The 20,760-nt window shown below is 49.8% G+C and overlaps 1 protein-coding gene across 2 annotated transcripts; it reads left to right on the forward strand.

Annotated features, from left to right (window-relative positions):
- Positions 1–3,482: 3,482 nt before the first annotated feature.
- LOC106628180 (uncharacterized) lies at positions 3,483–15,087 on the forward strand. 2 transcript variants are annotated; one of them, XM_014252493.2, is made up of 5 exons: positions 3,483–3,654; positions 12,288–13,056; positions 13,204–13,307; positions 13,439–13,611; positions 14,341–15,087. In XM_014252493.2, exons 2-5 carry the CDS (start codon positions 12,899–12,901, stop codon positions 14,716–14,718), a joined length of 813 nt encoding a protein of 270 aa, XP_014107968.1. In that variant the 5' UTR covers positions 3,483–3,654; positions 12,288–12,898; the 3' UTR covers positions 14,719–15,087. The 2 variants fall into 2 exon arrangements, with proteins under 2 accessions (XP_014107968.1, XP_014107967.1); XM_014252492.2 differs by having other exon boundaries at positions 12,288–13,307.
- The last annotated feature ends 5,673 nt before the right edge of the window (positions 15,088–20,760 follow it).

Below are 20,760 nucleotides of genomic sequence, written 5' to 3' on the forward strand. Positions count from 1 at the left end.
TTGCCTGGGAGAAGAGCCTGACCCCCCACCTGGCTACAATCTCCTTTCAGGTTTCACTGCTTACTGCTCCTTGGGACAGATGCTTACCAGCTGCATTTAGGCAATCTCCAAACTAACCAGTTTTTACTCCCTTCTCAGGAATACCACTGGCCAAACTCACTTTAGTTGGAACCCTAATCCCACCCTGTGGGCATTTTCACCTGCACAAGTTCAGGCATTCACTGAAATATGTAGAAAGAATAAATCACAGTCCTCACACAAAGCTGTACAATACTGCATTTCTAAGAGACATGCTTCTTCCCTGCAATCAAAAACCTCTAACTCTCTAACAAATAACAGGTTAAGGGTATCCACCCCAGAACAGAAAGTCTAAGAGCAATCTACACAAACCAAACGTCCATCTCACACATTCTGCTTCAGAGACAGAATCTGCACACTCAGAGCAGCTGTTTTGTGATAAAGGAAGCAAACTCGCTCGCCCCTGGGCTTCCCGTATGGCTACAGGTGAACCCTTTACTGACAGTTTGCTTCAGGTCTTCAGCTGCAAACCGGCAGAATTCGTGGTGTGGAGGGTTCGGCGCCAGGCACTTCTCTGCCCACTACGGCCGCTCGGCCCAGCTCTAGGGCCGGCGAGGCGAGGGGCAGCAAGATCCGCATGTCGTGGATCCAGTACAGCACCCGTGGAGCACGGGGCCGCGAGATCAGCACAGCAACACGCCCCTGGGGCCCGCACAACGCTTCTCCCACCGGCCGGGCCGCGGCAGCGCCGACACGCGGGCCTGGTTCCCCGGCCTTCCCGCCTCCGGCCGCGGCTCTGAGGCCCCATCCCTGACACTCGCGCCGCCATCGCCTCTTGACGGCCCCAGCACACTCCTCCCGGCGCCCCGCGCGGCGGAGGGGCCCGTGGGGACGCGGCCTGGCCGCGGTCCGGCCGGATGGACGCGGATGGCGCGGATCCCGCCCCGCACTCACATCCTCGGCGCCGCCGTTTCTCCGCGCCCGTCGCACGAGATTGACGCAAGCAGGCGGGAAGGGGCAGCGTCGGCGCGTGGTGATGGCGTCATAGCGGGGGGCAGGACGGGTGGAAGGGCTTAAAGCGAACAGGAGCGGGGTGAAGGAAGAGTGCAGCTACAGTATGAGTGGTGAAATAAAAGGTCCTACAAACCCTGTCCCGCATAATAATATTAATGATAATAGCAGCTGGGACTTCAGCTCTGGATTTTAAGAGCTTGACAACCTAGCAGGCTGTAACCGCCACACTTGAATTCTGGGCCCACCCTGTCACGGATGCAGGTTGCAGATTCACAGTACACAGGTTCTGATTTGAGGCGGTGGCGGGTATAGGGACGGCACTATTGTGAGGGGATTTGCCCTCTCAACTGCAAGAAAATTGGGAAGAGGAGGATAAAAGACTTAAGATTAAGCACTATTCAGAGGTATTTCATGAAATGTGGGAAGGATATCCTCTCTCTCCCTGCCAAATGTGTTTGCTGTGAACTTAAAAGGAAATTTGCCACTGCAGGCACTGATCTTCTGACCTGACCACATTGGCTGCCTGACTTTGACTTCAGAGGAACTAAGTCAGAAGTGTATTTTGACCCCATCCCTAATGCAGGACATTAAGTGTCTCTCTGAGACAAAAAAAAAAAAAGTTCTTTCTGAGAAGCAGGTGTGCTGATCTACTGAAATGTGTGGCCACAGGCACATCTGTTAAATTCCTAATGACAGAAGATTCACCTCTTGAATGCAGTGCGAGGATATGTCCCATCTACCTCCATCAAGGATATGAGCAAGACCAGGGAAGATGTCTGAAAACCCATGTGTAGCAAGAAGGAAAACAGACTTATATTCTGTTCTGCTGCAAAACCAAGGGGTATTGCATAAAACCTGCCATGGAACAGGTTCAGAAAACAAAGAAAACCCCAAAGTAAGCAAAAAGGAAGATGTTCGTCACACAACATCTTGTTAAAGGGCAGATTTCCCTCACAGGCTATCTATGGACATGATTTTCTGAGCCTGAGAGAGTTTCAGCCTGTCAGGGGCTCATCTGCTTCCCAGGGGAAAAGTTCCCAGGAACAGTTTTCTCTCAAGGATTGTTTTATTGTAAATAGATTACATTTCTCAAAAGAATACTGAACAGATGTTCTTGGTGTGTTTTCTCTGGTCCCACCAATGGGACTAAAGTGGGTGTTGGTTTATTGTCCAATCATGTAACTTGGATCGAAACACTTTATAAAAGGGGTTAAAAAACCCTGAAAAAAAAGGCTTCTTTGCCTCATGAACAAGTGGCTGTGTGTCTGATTGTCTGGGGAACCCTCAATACTTCGTGTCCTTCAGCAACAGCTATCTTGTAGTCTACTGAAATTTCACATGGGTTCAATGAGAAACTATTATTATGTCCTATGGCATTATGTCAAATGAGGACTATTAGTAGACTGTCATGATGAGCTTAGAATCATGGAATCATTTAGGTTGGAAAAGCCTTCTACAATCATTGAGTCTAATTCCAATGCTATCCCCACAGCACCGCCAAGGCCACCACTAAACCATGTTCCCAGGTGCCACATCTACATATTTTTTTGAACACTTCCAGAGATGGCAATTCTACCACTGTCCTGGGCAGCCTATTCTAATGCCTGACTACCCGTTCTGCAACGAGTATTTCCCTAATACACAAACAAAACCATCCCTGCTGAAACTTGAGGCCATTTCCTCTTACCTTGTCCCTTATTCCCGGGGAGCAGAGCCCAACACCCACCTGTCTGCACCCACAGTGTTTATTTTTATCTCTCTCAGTTATGGCAACGACAAAAACTGATCCCAAAGTCCCCTGCACACCCTTATTCTCATAACACAATAATCATCTCTCCAGGGGTGGGCAGGTAAGGTCACTGAACCAGCAGAAAAATAATAGTACTGTGAAAAACGTTTCCTGCCAGCTGTTAGCTGAAGCAGTTCTTGCAGAGTTGTGAGCCGCAGGGCCAGCCCCGGGGCAGCGTGTGGGGGTTCTGATCCGCTTCCAGGGGCTGCCAGCAGCTGGCAGGACTGAGCCTTTAAAGCCAAGCCTGAACGAGGAGAGACACTGGAACATCTCAGGGGCAATAGCACAGATGACAACAGCTCAAAGCACGTGTTTGCTTCAGTTTCAGAGCGAATGGCTCCACTGTGGCCTCTGCCCCATACTTGCAGCCCGGCTACCACATCGCAGCCACCAGCCTCACGCAGGGATGGAGCTGGTGCTTCCAGGGCTGGAAGGGACCTCTAGGGATGGCAACGCTGCATTCTGTGAGGTTTCTCTGGCACGGGTGTGACCAGCCACGCCGGGCTGTGCTCCGGGACGAGACAGACGAGTCTATGCCCTAAGGTGACGCGGTTCCTGGCGGCCCTGCAGCGCGGCTGCCCCGAAAGGGTTACGAGAAGGGCTCCGCCCTCCCTGTACATTGGTGTCCTCTTGGGTGACCTTCCCGGCAGCCCTTGCTGGCTCTGCCCCAGCCAAACAAAGACGGCAGGAGGTTTTCAAACAGCCGCTTCCCTGAAAGTTGGCTGCAGGAGAGCCGGGCTGTGCTGGCACCTGCCTGGTCCCGGCCACTGGAGAACGTGGCAGCGAGTTGGTGCCGTCGCCTGAGAGGACCCCAGTAGCCGTCGGGAGTCCCTGTACGTGGGTGCTCTGCCCATTTGCTTCTGTGCATTGAGCTGGTTTGGGTGCTGGGAGTGGCGTGGGGAAGGATGAGAGGAACTCCTGGCAGTGGTGCGAGCACAGGAGGGTGCAGCAGGACAGGACTGCGGCGCCCGCGCCGTGCGGAGCCTGGTGCGGTGCTGAGGTTCAGTGTCGGAGCTGGGAGTGGCAGGCCCGATCTGAAGTGCTGTCCTCCAACCACTTCTTGAACTCAGAAGCCTCACCAGCAATCTTCCAGCCAAGTGCAGGTTCCTTTAGATACTGCCCATAAGTTGCTGGACGAGCAGGAAATGAAATAACAGAGCTGTGTGAGTGTTTGGCTCTTACTTCAGTGTTTTTTTCTCCCTTCCCTCCTGCACTCCCAGGCTGCTGCTGAAGACAGGCTATTTACAGCCACCTCTGCAGGTGAACTGCTCTGCTCCGGTGCCAGTGGGGTTGGGGCTAATTGTATCTAAACTCTCCCGGAGGCCGAGTGCGCTTGTCCCGTTTGTTGCACCGATTTGCAATTGGTGTTTTATTTGTCCTTCCTATTCATTGGCTTTGCGTTGTGGTGGCGACTGCAGAGCTCTCCTTGAGGCCCCGGGGGTCCAGGTGATCAGTGGGTCACTACCCACAGCAACACTGGCATTCCTTTATCATGGTGAGGTGTGAGTGCCCTGTACCAGGCATTGCTTAGCATTTGTGGGGATTGCACTGCAGCACTGGCTTAGCCCACAGCCTCTGGATGCTGGTGTTTTCCCTGTGCTGGAAGATCTTTGATCTGCCTCCCTGTTCAGTCTGTCACTCCTGCACCTCTGTGAGAGTAGAGGTAGATGTGTGTCTGGCTCCAGAGGGCACAGTCTCTGTGGTTTCCTTAGAGGAATTGCAGGGTGGGACATTTGTCTTCTGAGGACTTGGAAACTTTTCATCCAAATGTGTAGAAAGAGCCTTGGTTGTCGTTGCAGGGAGTTGAGAGAGTTTCCAATGGCTGCATTGTTAAGTAGCTATATAGATTTGGAACAAAATTAGGAAATTTTGGGAGTTCCTCTCTAATCTGCAGAAGGGTGTGAATTTAGGAATTTTAGCTGAAATACTTATAGGCCTATGAAATCATCTGCCACAGTTTCTGAATATCTGTCCCTCTCTCGAGGTCTAAGGCTATTCTTGCAGTGCACTCTGGTAGCTACACCATGAACAGGTTTAGTACTTCATTACTGACTGCCCCTGGACATGACAGTGCATACATTTGTGTATTTTGGGGCTTTTAGCTTAAAAACTGTGCCATGATGCTGGTTTTCCTGCAACACTCTTATGCCCCAATGCTGTAGGAATATACCTGCTCAATGCTAAGCTTAGTCAAACATCCTGGTTTTACCACAATGAATAAATACCAGGTTACACTTTGCAGTGATTTATTTGTTTCCTCTTCAGGCATGTGAAAGACTGGAAATTCAAGGTGTGTTTGTGGTATAGCCAGTGTAGCTCTCTCTGCTGGAATGGCTGTATCTCTGGAGAGCAGTGACTCAAAGTGCATAATGCTTTACAGAGAGGCACAGGTAAAGGCAAGGCAGGTAAAGTGAGATACTTGGCATTTAGTATTCTTGTCTGAACCTTGATCAATTTGTTCAGTGTTGAGGGCAGAGATAGATTTTGGAGCCAGGATGTGAAATCTAGTCTGCTCCTCTTCCACAGGCCTTCCCAGGTGCTCTGTGAAAGCATCTTGTTCCTTCATGCTGTGGTTCCACAGTTCTTGATATCATGTTTGGATGCTCCAAATCATTTCTTAATACATACCTGACCTTTACCAGACACAGCATCACAACGATACTGAGTTTGTCAGACGAGGTAATGTTGAGGGTGACCTCTGGGCTTTGGGCTGTGGGAGGGTCAATCCAGTGCAAAGCCTTTTTTTTCAAGGCTATCAAAGTGTGATTTTATACAGTGTCTCTGCTCTGTGGTGTGTGGCCTCTGACCCTTTCACCATTAGGGAGGATTTTCCAGTATTCCTGATACTGTTCCCCTTCTCTCTTCAAACATGAGGTAACAGTACTAAAAACACTAACAGTGTTGTTACTCTGTGCCCCCTAAACATCCCAACACGCTCCTCTTTATTTTCCCACCATATCTCTATACCTCTATTCCCCAATGAGCTCCAGGCTGTAGTGGCATTGTCGGAGTCAGGAGCAAACTATGTGTATCACTGTAATCACGATTTTTTTTTTAACCCCCAAAATCGTTAAAGAAACCTTGTGGAAATCCAACTTTCTTCAATGTTCACATTCTGCAAATCTTAAAGTATAACCATACATTTTTGTGTTTTCCTTTTGAAGATCTGATTTTTAAAGTGTGGCCAGGCAGGGGTAGCTCCTCAACTGCTCTGAAAGCATGGCCTAAATGAATGAAGCAGTTGTCAGAGCAGGTGATAGAGCTGTGGGCTCTAAACAGTTCACTTCAAGTCCTGGGCCAGACACGTAAGCTTTTCTCTGCCATTCTGATGTCTGAAGTACAGCTTGATCAAAATCTTCTGAGGTTATCCCTTCAGAGGGGAGCAGCTCAGGTAGCAGCAGCACCATCTAAATTTATCTGAGCCATCACCTTTTGATAAAACCTGTAACAGAGTTGCTCCTTCACCAATTTTACAAAGAAAGGGCTGTGTAGGGTGGGATGCAGCCTTACTCCACTCAGCACTGTTAGATAATATTATTGCTTCCATAAGGCTTCTAAAATCCCACAGAACAGTGGCACTGAGTAAAATGGCAACCTAGGAGAAGTGACCATTTTTCCCTGGCCCAGATCTTCCTGCTTTGACAACATTTCAGCATTGGACACCTAATACTGTTCATCTTCTTCCAAGCAAAATTCCACTGAACCACCTTGGCCAGATCATTGCCATTCTTAGGGCTGTCCTGTGTGGGGCCAGGAGCTAAACTCAGTGGTCCTTGTGGGTCCCTTCCAACTCAGGTTATTCTGTGATTCTGTGAGCCCTTTCTGATTACTGGCCTCCACAGAGCTAAGACTTCCCAGTCTGTCCCTACATCAGTGAAACTGTTCTCTGTATGAATAGCCAAGAACTATCCATGTCCCTTCCAAGCTGTGCCAGGCAGGCTCTGGAACAGGACCCAGAGGGCAGGAAGCTCAGTGGAGGATTGTCTTGCCCATGGACACATGGCTGTGTTCAGAGCGCAGTTCTCTACAGGGTGAGGATCTGGGCATTCCTATCAGACTCACTCCTTCCACAATTCCTTTGCTCTGCTTGATATACTTCTTGCTGTTTGAATCCATATCTGAATCCCATGTAAGCCAGCACTGTCTTCCCTGTGCTTCTGGGAGATGTTTTTAATAATTTTTTTCCCTTCCAAGATGATGCAGTGTGAAAAAGGACTTGTCTTGCCAGGTTTTGCAGCAGCACCTGCTCAGATCACTGTGGGAAAGCAACAAAATAAACAAGATGGATGAGTGTCCCTCCCCAGCTGCTTGCAGCTGCTCCAGCTTCCCAGGGTGCACTCTGGGTATCTGAGAAGGAGGTCTGGAAATCAGACACTAAGGAAAGTGTGGGCAGAACCTTGTTAAGCTAATCACGAGGCCCAGATCTGAGAGATTTGGCTTGTGTCTTCTTACAAGGTCCATGAAGATCAATCCCCTTTTGGCAACACTGAATCCATTGTGAATGAGGTAGACTGTTTCCCATGCCCTAGTATACTGGCATTGCACTGTACAGAGAATTTAAAGGAAAGAGACATATCCACATCCAACTTTGTTCTTCATGATCTTACATCTTCCTAGGACAGGAGTGTTTTGCTCTCTCTGCAGTACAGGGAGCCCTTGAGCTCAACATGCTTTGGGATGTAAACAACATAAAGCGTCTGTTTTCAATTGCTGAGACCAGACAAAATGAGCTGTATCTTCTTGCTCTGCATCTTCATGCTCCCTGTGGGTCACAGCTTTTGCTTCTCTCCTTCCTCTCTTTCAATCACATCTGTTCTCAGCATCAGCAATTTGTCTCTCTGGTGAAACCTGTTGCTCCACCTCTACCTGGTGCCCCATGACTGTTTTGGTTCTGAAATGGTGGATAGGAGCTTGTTGCTCTGATTAAGACCATCTGTACATAAATGTCTCCATCTCTCCAAGACTGTTACATCTTGTGGACCAGGCTGGCTACAGGTGTGCTGTGGTGCAGCTGAAACAGCCATTGAAAAAACACAGCCCCAGAGTTGCACAGCTACCTGTGCCATGTCTGTTGAAGGATTAACTCTTCCTTGCTTCGCCCCAGCATGAATTCTGGAAGCAGCTTTGCTTGTACCTCCCAAAGACAAAAACTGCCTGTGTCCAAGAGCAGCTGTGAAATGAATGGGAGAAGTCATTCTTCCCAGACATGAGCCAATTCTGTGGTCACACAACTAATGTTTCACTCTTGGGGAATTTGGCATTCAAAGCCAGGTAATCAGGGCTTCAGAAGAACTGTGAGAGAGACAAGTGGCAGTGGCTGGTGTGGATATTTGTGCAGGCTAGTGAGAGAGCTCTACTCCAAAGACTTGCAGGATGGATATTGGGGAGGTCCTCTCTCTCAGGTTTACCTCCTCGAGTGGGAGCTTGCACAAGCACAGGAACAAGTTGTGCAGAGGAAGAGCCTGCTTAGCTTAAGGCTAGTGGATACATCACTTGAGTTGTAGGAAACCTGAATTCATGCTCTTGCTCTTTTTTAGACCTTAAATCCACTCTGCTCTGAAAGGAAGTCTGGGGCATGCTGCCTTTTTTCTCCTTTTCTCTTAAGGTTGTTTCATTTTGTATGTAATATTATATGGGCCAGAGAGTATGGGAACTAAGGAAACAACCCTGCTGATGGGAAGGCTGCTGCAGGCTCTGGGCTGTGTTTCTGTGGATATAGCTGCCTGCAGAGTTATGGAATAGAGCATTATCAACAGTAATACTGGGGTAAAGGAGCTTCCCCAGCTATAACTACGTACATAAAGACTTCAGGCATTGCAAGCATTCAGCAGCAGCTGAAGAAAGGGTGGCTAATCTGAAATTTGGACAGACACCTACATTGGCAGACTGCAGTAAAATTCCTGTTGCAGGTGTGGTGGTGTAATGAGGCATGCATATACAAACGTATATAAATGTGTATGTCCAGCTGGCTGTGTAAGCTCTCAAAGCCAGCCTACCAAAGGGAAAAACTTGTAGCCTGTGGTGCTACATGACATTCCTCTCTGACTGGAACTAAGTAAACTGAGTGTTCCAGTCACCACATCTTCCCCCTGGTATCTCCATCCCACTGCAAAACACAAGGGGTATGTGTGGGGGGAAGACACTTTCAGACCATGAGGAGCCTTGAAGCTTGCATGGGAATAATGTGTGGCTGCAGAATCTGGGTTTGCCAAAGGACTTGCAGCTGTGGCTGGAACACAGTGTGACAGCTGGAGAGGTGGAGGCAACCAGGATTTCAGAACAGGGGATTTTTATTGCCCACACTCAGCTCATGGTACCTGGTCTTTGTATGAAAATGCCAAGCCAACTTTGTGGTGCTGCTCTATTTTAGAAATAGCAAAGGTTGAGTCAGTCCAGGTGAGACTGTTTCAGGATTTTCTGAAGGAGATGAGCCCTCTCTGTATTCTTGATGTCTACAGAAAGGGAAAGCATTAGAGGCAGGGGGTAAGCTCACACAATTGCTGTGAATTTTCTTACACAGATGTGCTCCCTTTTCCTATCCTCTTTAAAAACACCACTGGAATTAACTTTTCCCAAGTGGTGTAAGAAACCATTAGAGGAACCATGTCACTCACTGCCTGGCCCTGGAAAGTGAAGGGAACTCTATCAATCACAGGTCTAGAAAAATCCTTGAATCTTTTCCTCTCATTGAATTGATATTTGGTTTTCCTTGTGCAAAATTATTTGACGCCTTGAAGGCCAGGTGAATGTAAAGCTCTCATCTCTGTGAATGCGTAAGTTGATATGGTGTGTGCATAGCATAGGCTGAAACTCCCTGGGGAAAATACCCTCTGGAGAAGGAGAAAGAGGAGAAGGTGATGGACTCAGTGTGAAAATGGGGAGCACATTTAGTACAGGAAAACTGTAACTTTGCAGCAAGACTTGGATAAATAAAGTTATAAGTAGAGATGGAGACAGGCCAGGCTGTTGCAAAGGCTGACTGTGGGATCTTACGACTTGGCCTTCCAGTAGTTGAGGGAGCTTACAAGGAATATGAAGAGGTACTTTTTACAAGTGCATCTAGAGACAGGACAAGGGGAAATGGCTTTAAACTGTCATAGAGTTGGTTTAGATGAGATATTTGGAAGAAAGCCTTCCCTGTGAGGATGGTGAGGCCCTGGTACAAGTTGCTTGGAGAAGCTGTTGCTGCCCCTGGAAGTGTTCATGGCCAAGTTGGACAGGGCTTGGATGAACCTGGGATAATGGAAGGTGTCTCTGCCTGTGTCAGGGGAGTGGAACAAGATGAGCTCTAAGGTCCCTTCCCACCCAAAGTTCCTCAAATCCGGAGAGACAGTGAGGTGCTGGAGTGAATCCAGAGAATGACAATGAAGCTGAGGAAGGTTCTAGAGGATAAATCTTATGAGAAATTCCTAAAGGAGCTGGGGTTGTTTAGCTTGGAGAAAGTGAGACTCTTACCACTGTCTACAATTACCTAAAAGGCTTCTTTTCCCAGTGAGCTAGTAACAGGACAAGGACATAGCCCCAGGCTGAGCCAGGGGAGGAGTCTGGTTGGACATCAGGAAAAATTACTTCACAGGAAGGGTTGTCAGGCATTGGAACGGGTTGCCCAGGGACATGATGCAGTCACCGTCCCTGGAGGTGTTCAAGAAAAAAATGGATGTGGATAAGACAGACTTAGTGCCATGGTCTAATTGGCAAGGTGTTGATCAGTCAAAAGTTGCACTCAGAGGTCTTTTCCGGCCTAGTTGATTCCTGTGATCTTGGAGGAAATTGCTGGAATACTGTATTTTATGGAATAGACTCATATTGCTTTCACTGGTAACCTTTTGCTGTACCTGACAGGGGTAAAGTAGCTGTTATGCACTTTGTCTGCCCTCAAAATGTAAGTGAGCAGGATTGGAGCTAGATTTTGACCTGCACTTCTGCCTGCACTTACCTCCTGCATCTCCTGCTCACCTGCTGGATTCTGACCCCCAGCCTGCAAAGCAGTGTCTTCTCTGAAATGGCTTTCCAGGTCATGGTCTACCTCTGATCAGTAAATAGGTATTTTTTTAAAGCCTTGATGCAGAGGCAAGTGCTGTTCTTGAAGGATAAGGAGCCTGGGTGAAACATTGAGCATTGATGGTATCTCCATGGAGCTGCTCTCTGCAGCAATGCCCTGCTGCCCTGAAGCCATCCTGGCCAAACTCCTCATCCTGCTGCCCCTCCAGCAAATGGGGGGGTTCTGGGGGAACACTGTGAATTTGAAATCCTGAGATTATGTGGGGTTAAGGGGGCAGGGATGGTCTGTGAACTTTCCCCAAGTCCAGGAAAGCAGGGCAGGGTGGTGGGACCTCAGCTGAGGGCTGGGGAAGGGCTGAAGGGCATGAGCATGTGATGAAGGAGGGATTTGGGACACGGTGATGGTACACAGAGAGCAACATCTTCAGTGGAGAGAAGCTGGAGAAGATGCAGTGTGGAGTTGGTGCTTCTCCAAGCTGGTCTTCTCATCTTCCCTGTGGAGGCTGGGTGAAGGCTGCAGCCATGGCTGTTGGCTTTCCTGGCATTTATGTAAATTATATGTTTCTGTCACCAGCTGCTCAGGTACTCCAGTGTTCTCTGGCCGTGTCTAGAGACACTCTGGGAGGAGGGCAGAGTATATTGCCACAGCTCAAGCTCCTCATACCTGCAGCTTCAAGATGGTGGCCTCCTTGGAGCATCTTCCCTTGACATGGGGAAGGTTGAGAATTTCCGACCTTTTGCTCTTGCTCTGCAATTGTAGTGTCTGCATCCAAGGATGTCTGTTTTCCAATGTCCACTGCCCCAGCTCTTATCTACAAGGTCCCTAATGCGCACAGCAAGGCATGGAGTGGCCTTTAGACATAAACAGAGCTGGATCAAAGTGCAGCCTCCATCTCCGGAGCTAATATGTCTTTCTTTTACCATGGAACAAGTAAGTCGCAGAGGAGAAAAACTCCTCTCTCAAATTAAGTGACTCAATTTCTCACTGAGGCTGATGTCCAATAGTCTCTGTGCCTCCTTGGCCATACACATTATTTTCTTTTTTAGGATCCACATGTGCCTTGGGAAGTGTGGTCTGGAAAAAGTTCTTATATTGTGTTTGCTTGGCAGCAGCCACTTGAGGTAGTCTTTAATTGGAAAAATGTTTTGCTACCTTCTGGAAATTATTGGAAGATACTTATTTTAGTGAAGTGAAACCTAAAAGTTTGTCCTTCAGGGAGCAGCTGCAGCACTGAGGGTCCAGGAAATGCCTGCAGATTCAGGAATTTGGTAGAAAGTGGAAAAAACTCTCCAACATAGTTGTGCAGACACATACATGTGCATGTGTAGACATATACAGGTATATCCCTTTATGGTACAGGCACATACCTAGTGTGAGAGGGGAAGCACAGGAATTGCAGCCATTATATATATAGTTGTGCCTTCTTTATGAGTGTATCAGTGGTTGCATTTGCTTCTCCCAAAGGTACAGGACAGTGTTGTCTCCAGACCCAAGGGCATGCTCTGCAGCACCAGCAGTTCTCACACGGAGTTTCTACAGTTCTGCTCGCTGTGACCTTCTGGGCCATCAGGGAAACACAGTGGGGTCCTGCCAGCCTTGTGCGATGAACCATCACTTGCCAGGATTCACACCAGGCTTCCTGGGATGCTGTGTTGCTGCTTGGAATCCTGATTGCTTCTGGTTGCTCACTGTGCTGCTGGCAGGGTGGGATTGATGTCCAGTTTGGCACATTGGGCAGAGCCAAGCCCATAACCATCCTCTGTGCCCTTGGCAGACTGGGGAACCAAGCTAGACCCCTCTCTCTAAAGGGGTTCCAGGTGAGCAAGGGACAGGCTTGGTGCTGTCCATATTTATTCTGGTGGGAAAAGCCACCTCCTTCACCCTGTCCACCTGGGAACTGTGTAACTGCTGGGGATGACACCACATGGATGCAGGGCCAACAGCCTGGCATCAAGGCACTAGCTGAGCCTGAGCACTATCACAGGGCACAGAGCTGCCTTGGGGGGTGCCAGCATCCCCACCACGGCTGCACTCCAGGCATGTAGGTTCTGGGCACAGGAGGGGTGCTGTCAGCAATGGGCCGTCTGGATGACCATGCCAAGAGGAGGATTGTGGAGCTGCGCAGGGCTGGGCTGAGCTTCCGCAAGATCAAGAAGGTGCTGGAGCTGGATGACATCCGGGTGACGCCGCAGGCCGTGTACCTCTTCCTCAAGAGGAAGAGCGTGGAACCAGGGTCAGTGGCAGCTGGCTGGGATGGGGATCAGCCCTGGCCCCCACTGCGGGGGCATGAGGCTGAGCGCCCCAGGCTGCTGGGTACCCGGCACCCTGCACTGCCCACTGGGGATCCTATGGGCAGCCAGGTGCCCTGCTCTGCTGGCAGCCAGGACACCAAGGAAGGCATCCAGATTGTCGGTGTGGCCTCGCTCTGCAAGGACGGTGGGCAGCTTGGGGACACTCTGCCTCTGGGGCTGGCCCCTGGGAATGGTAAGGCCTGGCCCCACTGGGGTTCACCGTGGCCACTTCCTGGCACTGGTGGGCTCATGAAAGTGCCCCATTCCCTGCTGGAGACCTGCTGAGGGCCTCCTTTTGAGGTGTTTCTCTGTCCATTGTTGCAGGTGATGACAGCTCCACAGGCAAAGCCCTGACTCCAGGGACTGCTCTGGGGGGCCCGGCCCCCCTGCCCCAGATACTGCCAGGCCGAGTGCAGCTGGTCACATCCCCGACCCAGAACTCAGCCCTGATGGTGAAAAAGAAGACTCTGGACAGGGCTATCCTCCTGCAGAAAAAGGTAGGATGACAGGATGGGAGAGTCCATGTGCTCTGGCCAGGAGCTGCTGCCATCTGGGCAGCCCTGCACAGCACCCTGCTGCATCTACACCATGTGGTGGGGCAGGCTTCTAGGGGTGAAAGGCTCCTAAAGTGCCCCCAGCCTCTGCTAGCTGCACTCCCCAGCAATGCTAACCCTGGCACTTGGCGAATGTGTCTGGAAGCCCCTCTGGGTGAGGGTGAGGCCATGGGCCCACCCACATTCAGCCACCACTCACTGCTGGCCATGGAGATGCCAGTCACTGCCAGGCTTGGCCTTCAACCAGCAGCTCACAAACCTCTTTTTAAGGCTTGATGTCAGTAGCATCTCAGGAGGTTCTTCAGCCACCCACGGCTGGAAAGCAAAATCTGGGAGATGTTGCTGTTTCTGTCCCTGCAGAGAGCAAACACAAGCCTAGCATCAGCATGGGCAGCCCCACTGCCATTCAGGAGCGCTCACCCAGGATGGATCAGCATGTGCTAACAATATGGTGCACCAGGGGCTCCGATGGAACAGCAGCTTAGGGGCTCGGTGGGGCTGTAGCACAGCTTGTGGTGAGGTCTAGTGGTCCAAAACAAGGTGATGGCTTTCTCTGGGAGCTCTTCTCTGAGCCTTGTAGCTAAGTGCAGAATAAATCTCTTGTTAAATGCCATTGAACGGGCAGCTCGTAACATGTCACATTCCCTTCTCTCCTGCCTCCCACTATTCCAGGTCAAAGATGCCAGCACTCAGACTGCCTTGCCAAACCCTGTGGGTCCAGGACATCACAACCTTGCTTGGGGTGGACCTGTGCCCCCCACTGCTCCCAGCTTCCCCAGCATCACTGAGAAGCTGGATGCTGTACAGAGGGAGGTGCAGAAGCTGAGCCAGGCCCTGCATACAGTGCTGGAGCGGCAGTGCCACCTGGAACGCCAGCAGGAGCACCAACAGCGGCTGCAGCAGGAGGTGCTGATGACACTGCAGCAGCTCAGCTCCACTGTGAGCCATGGCTCTGTGCCAGCCACCCAGCCCTGTGGCCCCTTCAGCAGTGTGGCCGAGCCCTTGCCCACCATGCCAAACTTCAGCCAGTTCAAGATGGAGCTGATCTGAGCTCCTGCAATGCCTGCATGTGCCAGTGGTGTTGTGCTGATGGCAGAATGGAGCTGGGAGGAAGAACCATCGGTCCCTGGTGCCTTGTGCCCTTCCCGCAGACTGGAAGGGGCTACCTGGCACAAGAGGCTGAATAGTGGAAGGCTGAGGCCTTGCTTCTCCTGTGCTTCATCCTGGCTGCCACTGGAGCTGGCTGGGACCCATAGACCTCAACAGAAGGCAGTTGCCTGCAAGAAGATGCAGCCAAGACAGACACAGCAGGGACGTGGAACTCCAAGGATAAAGGAGGCTTCCTTCTCATGAGGGTCAATGATGATCTTGCCCTCCCCTCCACAGAACCTTTTTCAGTAAAAATCTCTCTGCGCCACAGTTCAGAACCAGTGTGGGATCAGTATCTACATTTTCCCTACCCCTTACCTGGACAGTGAGCAGGCTGGGTCTGTCTGGGTTACTATCACAGGGTGCAGAAACCCATGAGGTGAGACCAGTGCTCCAGACATGATGTTGGAGCTTGGTATAAGCTGCTGCACCATTAGGGATAGATCAGACTGTAGGAAACAATCTTTTACTGAGCAGATTCCACCCTCCTCACCCCACAAACTCAGCAGATCTGGAGTGTGGTACTACTGTTGCCCACTGTCTGGTGAGAAATGGGCAGGACCGTAACAATAAGAGTTGCACCTGGGCAGGAGCGGACTAACTGGATGTTCAGCTCTCCTCTAACCCATTTTCCTGGGCAGGACACCCTCATGGTTGTGATCCCCAGTTGCAAGGGCTGTCCCTAGAGCAAGCTGGTGGTGGTGCAGAGCTGCTCTAGCAGAACAGCGCATGATGCTGAGAACCCCCTTGCCTAGACAAGAAGGGCACAGAGGAGGTTGATGGACCCTAACTGAGCAATGGAGTCCAGAAGGACCAGAGACTGGCCTTACCTGCCAGGAGGAAAGGTCTGATGGGGGTGGCCTTGGCTTAGCACCCAGCAATGCATCCTGAGAGGAGGCAGAGCATGTGTCTTTCCTCCACATCAGCCAAGCAGGCTTCTGTCTGAGCAGGCACCACACTTGGCACAACCTGTGCCTATGAGAAGTCCCCAGCCTGTTTCTGAGGTCTCCTTGAGTCCAAGGTCAAAATAAAGAAGGGTAAAAACCAATTCAGGTGTTTATACACAGACACCCACACACAGAGCTGTATGTACACGCACAGATATAGATGCATGTGGCAGGTCTGTGCAGCAGTCCCAGTGCTGGACACCCCCTCTGCTTCCCTGAGACATCGCTGGCCCCAGGGCTGTCAGACCCAGCTGTGCCCAGTAGCGCTAGGAGTCTGCTGCCATCTGCCTGCGGTCATTCATTTCGATGTTGGTGTAATTTTGGGGACATCTGAAAAGCAACAGATGAAGAAAACCACATGATCAGTTGCTCTGCTCTTCAGCGCACAAGGCAACTAATCTGCATCTCAGGTTTGAAAAGACGAAGCTGGATGACCAGCACTCAGCAGGCACAGTTTCCTAATGTCTCTGTCAACATTTTGGAGAAAAACAGAAGCATAACAACTGCTATACCCTGGCACATATACTTAAAACCACCCTGGTTTCTGAAAGAGCTTCCCTAAATCTGCTTTAGACTATTTCTTAAATTATTTAAAAAAAAAATTAAAAAAAAATTAAAAATATATATATATACACTGGGTTTTTTAGTCCCTAAATGTATTCTAAGAACTTCCTCATTTCTAACTCTCGCACATCATCCCCTTATCCAGTGCTTAAAAACCGAGTAAAAATTAATAAAAATAAATCACCTGGACTGGTTAAATAACCCATCCACTATAACATTTGTTTCAGACAGATGTACAGCCTGAATGTTCAGCTGCAGTTTGCCTCCTGACCACATTAGAGAACACTAAGTTATTTAAAGTGGTGTCACATTATAACATGGAAGGTGTTTCCCACCAAGGTAATGCTAAGGTGTCTGTCACTTCCACTCTGCTCCAAGGAGGAGCTCCTCCCTCTGGCCACAGCATTGTCTTTTGTGCCACATGCCTTCAGCTTTCTACTCTCCCCCCACAACATGTCAGTACCACTGATGGCCCTTACACTGCACCTGTTGACATGCCCAGCATCATCTAGGATTTACTGGTGTTACGTCAACTTCCTGCAGAACCTGCAGTCTGCTATGTCAGAAACAAAGGGCTTTGCAAAATGGAAAGGACTTTGTTGGAAAGATGAGGAGCAGCATATTGAATGGTCTGAAGGCAGTGTAGGTGTTCACCTGAGGGAAGGAGCAGGTCTCTGCAGCAGTTAGAGAGGAGGCCCTGGGGAAGGAAAGGGTGAGGGATGTACAGCAGTTACAACGGTGGTTTCTCACCTTTTGATGCAATAAAAAGCCAGGCCAACCAACAATAACAGGAACATGAGAAATCCCATGACAAACAGGGCAATTTCCCAGCCCTGGAAGGAAGCTGAGGGAACAAAGGCAGAGAAGAGGCATTATAGCCATGACCTTTCCCAGCACAGGGGGGGCCCTAGGAGGTCACACAGTCAGAGTCACAGAATGGGTTGGGTTGGGTTGAGTTGAAGGAATCTTTAAAGGCCATCTAGTCCAACCCCCTGCCATGGACAGGCATACCTTCCACTATCCCAGGTTGCTCCAAGCCCCACCCAACCTGGCCTGGAACACTTAGAGGGATGGGGCAGCCACAGCTTCTCTGGGCAACAGTTGGACTGTCACAGCCTCCCACTCTTTTCCCCTGCTACACCCCCTATGACATCCCAGCTCTGGACAGTTCCAGCCTGGGTGCCAGTAGCTGCTCCCAGCAACTGGGCCTCAGGGCTTCCTGGCAAGAAGCTCCCTGCTGAAGCCCAGTGGCTTGCCCAGACATGCCCTCTCCTGTGGAGATGTGGCCTGACCCTGGTCCCAGCCCTGCTCACTGCTGGAAGCAGAGTCCTTCCGACTTACCACCACCATGTGACATGAATGGCATATTTTTGGGGGTGACACATTCAGGACTGGTTTTCAGAACTTCCTCATCCATGGAGAAGGGATGGGGGCTGGCCAGGAATCCCTGGAGATAGGTTTTGATATACTGCTCCTGCTCTGGCTGCTGAGCCCACACCTGGCCCCAGACCTTAACTGGTAAACCCACACATATGAGGTTAAGCTCTGCCAAGAAACAACAGTGCATTTTGGGTGGTCAGAAACCCTCTGGTATGAGGGATCACATTGCTCCCATGACCCTGTGCCCTCCTGCTCTCATGCTCTTCACCTTTCTCTTCCCCACTGCTCTGAAATCATGCTGCCATGCTGCATCACAGGTAACTTAAGCACATGCTCAACCTTTCTTTTGGTGACAAAAGAGACTTGAGGTTGTCATCCTACCCAACAGAATACTTTTTACAATACTTTTTACCTCTACTCACTGGTCAGAATTGACTGAAATTGTTCAACTGGTCAAAAAGGCATTTGGGTGAGGGAGACAGGGCATAGCAGCAAAGTCTTCTCTTCCTTACAAAACCAGCCAAAATCCAGGAAACATTTTTCCTATCCCTCAAAAGCTGTAGTCCCTAAGGCTTCCAAAAGTGACTATTTGGTCTGGGTACTTTGAATACATATAGGAGTTGGGAACCAGAGTCCTCTGGACTGCAAAGGGCTGTTTGCTTTGTGGGTTTAGGTTTGTCTGGCAGACACCATAAGCATCAGCAGAGACTACCATTCCTCATGGTAGGTCTGCTCCCCTCATTGAAAATCCAGTGCCCACCACTGTTCCTCAAAGTCCTCTCACTCCAGTGCCAGCAAGTAGGGTGGGTTGAGCAGGGATTGTCCTAATCAGGCACTGTGGATGAGCAATTACAACAATTGAAATGGGCATGGTGAGCTGGGTACCAGCCTTGCAGGTACAGGTCAGAGACACTGCAGGAGTGCTCCTCCTCCAAGGAGTTCACCAAGACCCTTCCCAAACTTTCCAGCATCCTCCTGTGGTGCAGGGTCCACATGGAACAGTCTTGGGAAAAAGGAGATGGGGTTTTTCTGGGTACAGTTTAGGACTGATAGTGAGCTCCTGGCTATGTGCCCCTTCCAAAACACTTGGCTTCATTCCACCCTCTTCTGCCTCCCACTCTCCTCTGCCCTCTCCTGCTGGATGAGTTTTTACTTCTGGCCTTCTACCACTGTACACCAGCTTGGCTCCTTTGGCCTTGCAGGGAAGTGGGGAAGGGGCATGTCCCACATCTCACCACAAGGACAAGTACAGAGCAGTCTCTCATGCTGAGAGAGGGAGAGGCCCACTCTTACCCATGTCAGGAGGATGGAAGAGGAATTTCCATTTGTTGGCTAGTGCATGTTGATCCAAGTGTGGTCTTGGCAGAGGCTGGAGACCCCCCTATACATTTCCTTGCTGGCTCTGGGTCAGGGCTGAGATGCAGGAATTGGTTTCCACAGATGGGCTGAGATGGGAGAGTTTGCTGGAAGTTTCCCTGACTGTGTCCCCACCACTACGAGAGAGACCTGGAGCAGGGGGTTCCTGCCATTGCTGCATATCTAACCCTGCAGAAAGAAATCTTGATCTGGGCTCAGCCTGGCCTGAGCAGACAACTCAGATGAAATACATGGCCACTTTCATATCATAGGATCATCATAGAGTTGTTTGAGTTAGAAGAGACTTTAAATCTCGTCCCACTGTCTCGGTTTTGGAAGACAGGTGTCTGCTAGGGAGGGCAGGAGCCTCCCTTGGAATGAAAATGTAGACACTCTCCCTCTGAATTATTATAATTTTGAGAGGAATGACAGGTTTGTCTTTACAAACAAGCTGTGGGTCTGCTGATAAGATGAAACTATCACTGAGAGACAACAGAAACAATGGGATGGATTCCACTGATTGAGTGTGTGATAAATGAACTTGTAAAAATTCGTAGAAATCTAAATAAATATATTTGTAGCAATAATATAAAATATAAAGTACAGTGTGGCCCACAAGTCCTTCCCAGATCTAGTCGCGAATTCCCACTCAAGAGATAACGACCCTAGCCGGCGCCCATCAACGGAAAAGAATGAACAGGACATGAACCATCAGGCTGACAGGGAAAGGCTCCGACGAGATACTCATCACCGGACCTGAACACCCCGCCTTGCAGGCCACCGTTGGGGAAGCAATCAGGCAGACAAAGGGAAAAAGTCCAGCCGAGATATCCATCAGCTCCAACCCGGATCCAACCATCCCATCCAGATGGCCTGAACCAAAATGAAATCAAGGAACACCCAGAACTTCTTTACATATGAAGAGACTCTGTCCGGACGTCTATTTGACTCTATTCTCCAACGCCAGGAAATCAATTCATCCAACAATCAAGGACCCTTGGTGAATGGTGCCTGCCTGGAATTTGGCCTCAAGGCACAAAATCCCTATAAAAACCCTGGACAGTCCACCCTCCTTCGTGGATTTGGGAACACCTATACCTTTGGGTATAGACCCCTGTCCACCCAGCGCTGCGCTGTTTATTTTATTGTGGTTTTTCCTCATTGTTTATTTTTATTATAAAAATTGTTTTATAATAAATTGTTTTTTTATTTAACCCAAATTTGCCTTTGCATTTATAACAGATTGGTGCCATGACTCGGATCGGAGAAACTGCGGGGAATCTCGCTGCCCAGGACGGGTACCCCCGCTGATTTTGGCGGCCTGGTGAGTTGAGAGCCCCCGTAGTTCATTCCGATATCCGAACCAAATTTAGGCTGAGATAAAAACCACAATAAAAAGGAAAAGGATCCGGATCGGAGAGCTCGGGAAGGCACAGAGCCTTCGGGAAGCCGCAGCTTGCTTTGCTCGTAAAACGTCTATTGTGCACAAAGACACCCACGCAGGAAAATAGCTGTAAGTACTGCTGGTTGAGTGGGCGATCGGGCGAGTGTGTGAGACGTGATCTGATCACGAAGCGAGTGCGGACTTCAAGGCCGCGTTTCCATCTTCCCGCGAGGGAATTGGCCGGCCGCGAAGGAAGCGATACAGAGTGAAAGTTTTTTTTCTCTCGACACACACTTGTAAAAACCTGAGGCC

This window comes from Pseudopodoces humilis, chromosome 18 (assembly GCF_049639895.1).
Source record: "Pseudopodoces humilis isolate 2021_Gansu_Grassland_sample_001 chromosome 18, ASM4963989v1, whole genome shotgun sequence".
Lineage (NCBI taxonomy): Eukaryota > Metazoa > Chordata > Aves > Passeriformes > Paridae > Pseudopodoces > Pseudopodoces humilis.

Excerpts from the sequence above, each read along its gene's own strand:
- LOC106628180 (XM_014252492.2), top strand. The coding sequence starts at position 12,899 with ATGGGCCGTCTGGATGACCATGCCAAGAGGAGGATTGTGGAGCTGCGC. Across the intron at positions 13,308-13,438 it reads GGGGCTGGCCCCTGGGAATG|GTGATGACAGCTCCACAGGC; the intron begins GTAAGGCCTGGC and ends CCATTGTTGCAG. Across the intron at positions 13,612-14,340 it reads CTATCCTCCTGCAGAAAAAG|GTCAAAGATGCCAGCACTCA; the intron begins GTAGGATGACAG and ends CCACTATTCCAG.